This window comes from Palaemon carinicauda, chromosome 13 (assembly GCF_036898095.1).
Source record: "Palaemon carinicauda isolate YSFRI2023 chromosome 13, ASM3689809v2, whole genome shotgun sequence".
NCBI lineage: Eukaryota > Metazoa > Arthropoda > Malacostraca > Decapoda > Palaemonidae > Palaemon > Palaemon carinicauda.
The window spans coordinates 24,714,605-24,722,012 of record NC_090737.1 but is presented as its reverse complement, the minus strand read 5'-3'; the positions used below and the strand labels follow the sequence as shown (position 1 = coordinate 24,722,012).

At 41.0% G+C, this 7,408-nt stretch overlaps 1 protein-coding gene across 2 annotated transcripts in view; it reads right to left on the bottom strand.

The window, feature by feature from the left end:
• Positions 1-263: 263 nt before the first annotated feature.
• Positions 264-7,408, bottom strand: part of LOC137652222 (metabotropic glycine receptor-like) — a 525,956-nt gene continuing 518,811 nt past the window's right edge. For both annotated transcript variants that reach the window (XM_068385452.1, XM_068385453.1), the window contains one exon: positions 264-840. In XM_068385452.1, coding sequence (XP_068241553.1) covers positions 658-840 — 183 coding nt within the window. In that variant the 3' untranslated portion in view covers positions 264-657. The remainder of the gene's footprint in view (positions 841-7,408) is intronic.

The following is a 7,408-nucleotide window of genomic DNA, read 5'->3' as shown; positions in this document are numbered from 1 at the left end:
GAATGGAAAGGGGATGGGGTTTCTAACCCCTCCAGTTGGATAAGCACTTGTTATCCAATTTTACCGACCAATTCCAACTCGTACTGTAGTAGTCTCCATAATTAAAGGGCTCGGGTTTGTACGGCTAGGAAAAATACAAATTACATTAAAAATTCGTCGTATCAATTAATTTGAAGCAGAGGAGGAAAATGAAACAAATCTAAAAGAGAAGATTATTATTACAGTACGAATTTGAAGACAAGAGAGGAAGAAAATGAAACAAATTGAAAAGAGAAGATTATTATTACAGTACGAATGGTATTGTTGATAAACAGCCCACATGCTATATAAACTGACAAATTAAACATGATGAATTTCATGAAGAATGATATAATTAATGTAAGTTGAGAAAATTCTATACGACCTTATACTGATTGATGCACATTTTTACAAATGGAATATTTATTATGACAAATTCCCATTGTTTTGTACATTTTCTTACACAGCCATGTGCAATGCAGTATAACATCTAAAACTACTAAGTACAGTATATTTTATATATATATTTCTACTTTGATCTCTTTTATATTAACATAAAACAATCTTAATTAAGAATAAACATTTGACCATTTATGTTACCAGTATGACTTTGGACGACATATCCGCAGTTGGACATTTTCATAATTTATACGATCTATGAAGAATTGAGGGCGTTCCTATGTCTGAGGGCCCATCCGTGTAGACTGACAGCACGGAGGGGCCCTCTATGGAGCACACCGACTCTTCTGGAGTTTTACTGATTTCCCCTTCACCACTCTCCAGGGTATGTGGAAGCGGACGTGGATAATGACGATGTAGTGACTGAGGAAAGAAAGAGGTAGGTTTAAAAACTTATTTGAGCTAATATTGCATGCATGTATTTTCTCACAGTCACCCATAGAAAAGAGAATTATTGATATTCTTAACTCCCATCACATGATAGATCCATCCCACATGTAACTATTAAGAAAAATTATATTTCAAGTAAATTTGTCCCTCCTTGTAAACTTGTCCTTCCTTCAGGATTATGGCAGCTAGTAATGAGCAACCACATCTGAGGCTGTAACCTGATTAAGTTTTCAACTGGTTATTGTAACCTAGTTTCCCTTCTGTATCAAGAGAATATTACTACTTCCCTTTAAGGAAGGTGTAAATGAAATGCATTTCAGTACTAGATGTTTTAGCTAGTTAATGCAGTTCAACAATGAAAGCTTACATTCCTGGTGTGTCTGGGTAAATCATGGCCATCAAAAAGTGAGGAACTATTTCAATATGGATTAAGTATAATCATGTCTAGAGGTGGAGAGGATGCAGCGGTGGAAACGGTAACAGAAACCTTTGAATCTGGGACAGCCACTCCTCCCAGTGAAGTTCAACGCTACCCTAAGCATTTCAATAACGTGCTCAATAATCTCTTGAATAACTTTTTGTTTAAATATACAAACTGTTTCAAAACATACAGAGTAAAATCTGTCATTATCCTCGTTTCCCATATTTTTATGTCTTAAGACGCTACTATCCCAAGGCCACGTTACATCCCACTGGGCTTCAGAGGGTGTAGTAGATCCTCTCCACATTGGTACAGAGGTCCCCCAGAATTTTTCAAACTTTCGGCCAGGAATCAATGGGATAAAACCTTATCCTATGCTAATAAGAACACTGTCTTACTCTAAAAACAAACCCAGTAATCAGCTAGATAAACCTAGTTCTAGCACTCGGTCTGATGATCACGATCATATATGTAGTAGGTTGGCCAAGGCACCAGCCACCCATTGAAATACTACCACTAGAGAGTTATTAGGTCCTTTGACTGACCGGATAGTACTACATTGGATCCCTTTCTCTCTTTACAGCTCATTTCATCTTTGCCGACACACACACAAAATAGTCTGGCCTATTCTTTAAACATTCTCCTCTTTCCTCATACAGTTAACAACACTGAAATTACCAAACAATTCTTCTTCTCAAGAGGTTAACTACTGCACTGTAATTGTTCAGTGGCTACTTTCCTCTTGGCAAGGGTAGAAGAGAGACTTTAGCTATGGTAAGCAGCTCTTCTAGGAGATGGACACTCCAAAATCAAGCCATTGTTCTCTAGTCTTGGGTAGTGCCATAGCCTCTGTACCATGGTCTTCCACTGCCTTGTGTTAGAGACCTCTTGCTTGAGAGTACACTCAGCCACACTATTCTATCTTGTTTCTCTTCCTCTTGTTATTTTGAAATTTTTATTGTTTATATATGAAAGATTTACTTTAATGCTAATTTTGCTCTTAAACTTCTCTTCTAGTTTTTCTTATTTCCTTTCCTCACTGGGCTATTTTCCCTGTTGGAGCCCTTGGGCTTATAGCATCCTGTTTTTCCAACTAGGGTTGTAACTTGATGAATAATGACAACAATAATAATAATCACGATACACGTTCTACAGAACGCTGTTCTTTTTCAAATAATTCTTTGTAGGTACAAAATGCATATAAGGGGCGCAGAAAGTTTCCCCCCTTCCCGAGGATTTACTCCCCCATCTGACGTAAGGAATGGAATGGCAGACGACGTAAATGTGGTCCTCACTGTAGGCGTTCTATATGGCAGAGTGCTGAGACCTCTCTTTCGCCTCACAAATCGAGTTCTGTGAGAGGCTTTAACTCCTCCGCCTCCTGCTCAGGATATACTGTAGAAGTGAACGTTCTTACGATGGGAGTGAACTAGATCCCTCCCACTCCTCTGCCTCTTCTTCCCATTATTACTCAGGGGAAAGAAAGGATCATTACCATTGACAACTCCCCGCAGAACCTCAATGCATGAGCGAGTACAAGCCTAGCTGATGTACCCCCCTTTGAGACCTCAGTAGTTAGCTCGGAAGCCTCACATTTTATTAAGATTGAGCCTCATCTGCCATTTAAGGGGTTTGCATGAGAACCCCTTAGCACAAACTGCTAACAGACAGTGCACTATCGACACTACCTTCCCGCAGTCTCAGAGCCCCAGACTCAGGTTTGACATGGCTCTCTCTAACCAAATTAACGACACGGTTGAGTTTTTGAATACTTAAAGAGTCCGCAACAGAAAACTCATCAAAGGCAAGTAAGATCTCAAATCTTCTTCCCTCACCTCTGTCTCGCCAGATAGGTTTTTACGTTAACTCTAGCGCCTTTCAGCACCGGTGGAAAGATTATCAAATCTACCCTCCACAATTTCAGGACTGGAATTGGCTAACATGGAGGTAGTAGACTTATCAGCCATACAAACATGCTTATGGATAGACCACTGGACTTGGGCACTCCTCGTTTTGCCTTTTCACGAGACCTCAAGGACTATCATTACTTCTCTTGTAGTTTCTTTATTTTCTTGTTTCTTCTCCTCGCTGGACTATTTTTCCCTGTTGGAAATGTTGGACTTATAGAATCCTGATTTTCCAACTAGGGCTGTAGATTAGCTTGTAATAATAATACATACATACATATACCCAGGCACTTCCCCCAATTTGGGGCGGTAGCCGACATCAAACAAATGAAAAAAAAAAAGGGGACCTCTCCTCTTTACGTTCCTCCCAGCCTGAAAAGGGACTCAACTGAGTTTGGCTGGTACTGCTAGGGTGCCACAGCCCACCCTCCCCCATTATCCACCACAGATGAAGCTTCATAATGCTAAATTCCCTACTGCTGCTACCTCCGCGGTCAACCAAGGCACCGGAGGAAGCAGTAGGGCCTACCGGAACTGCGTCACAATCGCTCGCCATTCATTCCTATTTCTAGCACGCTCTCTTGCCTCTCACACATCTATAATCCTATCACACAGAGCTTCCTTCACTCCATCCATCCACCCAAACCTTGGCCTTCCTCTTATACTTCTCCCATCAACTCTTGCATTCATCACCTTCTTTAGCAGACAGCCATTTTCCATTCTCTCAACATGGCCAAACCACCTCAACACATTCATAGCCACTCTAGTTACTAACTCATTTCTTACACCCATTCTCACCCTCACTACTTCGTTCCTAACCCTATCTACTCGAGATACACCAGCCGTACTCCTTAGACACTTCATCATCTCAAACATTCAATTTCTGTCTCTCCGTCACTTTCATTCCCCACAACTCCGATCCATACATCACAGTTGGTACAATCACTTTCTCATACAGAACTCTCTTTACATTCATGCCCAACCCTCTATTTTTTACTACTCCCTTAACTGCCCCCAACACTTTGCATCCTTCATTCACTCTCTGACGTACATTTGCTTCCACTCCACCATTTGCTGCAACAACAGACCCCAAGTACTTAAACTGATCCACCTCCTCAAGTAACTCTCCATTCAACATGACATTCATTCAACCTCGCACCACCTTCCCTTCTCGTACATCTCATAACCTTACTCTTACCCACATTTAACTCTCAACTTCCTTCTTTCACACACCCTTCCAAAATTCTGTCACTAATCGGCCAAGCTTCTCTTCCAAGTACACAACCAGTACAGTATCATCCGCAAACAACAACTGATTTACCTCCCATTCATGGTCATTCTCGTCTACCAGTTTCAATCCTCGTCCAAGCACTCAAGCATTCACCTCTCTCACCACTCCATCAACATACAAGTTAAACAACCACGGCGACATCACACATCCCTGTCTCAGCCCCATTCTCACCGGAAACCAATCGCTCACTTCATTTCCTATCCTAACACATGCTATACTACCTTTGGAGAAACTTTTCACTGCTTGCAACAACCTTCCACCAACTCCATATAACCTCATCACATTCCACATTGCTTCCCTATCAACTCTATCATACGCTTTCTCCAGATCCATAAACACAACATACACCTCCTTACCTTTTGCTAAATATTTCTCGCATATCTGCCTAACTGTAAAAATCTGATTCATTCAACCCCTACCTCTTCTAAGACCACCCTGTACTTCTAAGATTGCATTCTCTATTTTATCCTTAATCCTATTAATCAGTACTCTACCATACACTTTTCCAACTACACTCAACAAACTAATACCCCTTGAATTACACTCATGCACATCTCCCTTACCCTTATATAGTGGTACAATACACACACAAACCCAATCTACTGGTACCATTGGCAACACAAAACACATGTTAAACAATCTCACCAACCATTCAAGTACAGTCACACCCCCTTTCTTCAACATCTCAGCTCTCACACCATTCATACCAGATGCTTTTCCTACTCTCGTTTCATCTAGTGCTCTCCCCCACTTCCCCTCGTGTAATCTCTCTCTCATTCTCATCTCCCATCACCGACACCTCAACACCTGCAACAGCAATTATATCTGCCTCCCTATTATCCTCAACATTCAGTAAACTTTCAAATTATTCCACCCACCTTTTCCTTGCTTCCTCTCCTTTTAACAACCTTCCATTTCCATCTTTCACTGTCTCTTCAATTCTTGAACCAGCCTTCCTTACTCTCTTCACTTCTTTTCAAAACTTTTTTTTATTCTCTTCATATGAATGACCCAATCCCTGACCCCACCTCAGGTCAGCTGCCCTCTTTGCCTCACTTACCCTGCGCTTTACTTCCACATTTTTCTCTATATATCTTTCATATTTCTCTACACTATAACTCTGCAGCCATTCCTCGAATAATAATAATATGATGATGATGATAATGGCGATTTTGTTAGGACTTGAAGTCCTCACTTGAAATCTCCCTAATGCAAGTAAGAATACCTTGCTTTTTATGTGTATTGGCTGCTATATTGATGATATGTTCAATATATTAATAATACAAGCGTCACAATTGCTCGCCAAATGGCGAGCGATTGTGACGCAGTTCCGGTAGGCCCTGCTGCTTCCTACGGTGCCTTAGATGACCGCGGAGGTAGCAGCAGTAGGGGATTCAGCGTTATGAAGCTTCATCTGTGGTGGATAACGGGGGAGGGTGGGCTGTGGCACCCTAGCAGTACCAGCTGAACTTGGTTGGGTCCCTTGTCGGGCTGGGAGGAACGTAGAGAGTAGAGGTCCCCTTTTTTGTTTTTGTTTCATTTGTTGATGTCGGCTACCCCCCAAAATTGGGGGAAGTGCCTTGGTATATGTATGTATGTACTTGATATTGACATCACTTGACCCTAGCAATGCTCGCTTTAATGGCACAGAAGTCCCTGTCTCGTAGGAGCCAGCTGCACTGTTCATAAATAATTCACTTTGATGCTATTACTATAGTAGCTACATGTTGAGAGAGAAGGGCAGTCCTTCTAACTTCACAGAGACTTCCTTCCACCTGAGGAAGAATCCTCATATAATTGACTCAGAATTTTGTATCTGCGTGGGAATAAACAACAAATTTTATATGATTTGTATTTTTCCTAGCTATACAAACCTGAGTCATTTACCAAAGGTCCCGCCTCTGCTGCCCCTCGTGTCTTTGACCAGAAGTGTGTTATGAAAAAGCACTTTATAGAAGCAAAGCGTATCATGTGCAGCAGTTGCCCAGCAACACAACATGATGTAATCTACCGATTTCTTTTTGATTATCTGGACGTAGACAACGAAACTAGAAGTAACCCCATACAAATGACTGGGGTTTGCATAGCTAGGAAAAATACAAATTATGTAAAATTTGTAGTATTCCTGAGAGAAGTACAAATTATTGCCTTATTAGAACTGAATACTATCCTTTGGCAATTGACTGAGAGTAGAAAGACCCAACTAGACAAACTACGAGTTAGTTGTTCCTACATATGAAAAAAAAATCATCCTTTAATAGCATTATAACTTTGCTGAAGGTGAAACTGTCATTTAAACTTTTAACAAAGGAGTTATGGTGTCAAGCCGGTGGATGGTACGTTCCTCCCACATACCAGGTAGAGAAACCTTTACTTTGACTTTTTCTGCAGCTCTGTTGCCTTTTAATCTGGCAGTTTTAATATTTTTTTTTTATCAGATTGAAGAAATGTGCTAGCAAATAGGGTATCTGAGGGATATTAATGGAAAATCCAAGGATATGCATTGTTTCATGGAAACTGTAATTGAGACAGTTTTCTGTGACCTGTCATTATCCAACATACTGTACTTGTTCCTGTCAGCAGCATGTCTGTTGCTGTTCTATCCCCTGTGAATGTGGCCTTATAATGTCAATGATAAAGTGAAAATATGGAAGTTGGTTTTCCCTGGACATCTCTGGTGCTCTATTGGAGGAAGAGTTCTGCCACAGCTGATTGTGGCTGTGAGTGGGAGTGGTGCTGCCTTTCTTCTTCCCTTCAGTGTCTTACGATCTCAGAAAAGTGCTAAGGACATATCACTGGGTTATGTTATTGTGGTTTTTTCACCGTGATAGCTTAGTCATCAGCCTGCATGACTCCATAGAGGGCAAATTACAGGTTCTTCATTCTTTCCTGCTTCACCTTTATTAGTCTTCAATGCAGCTT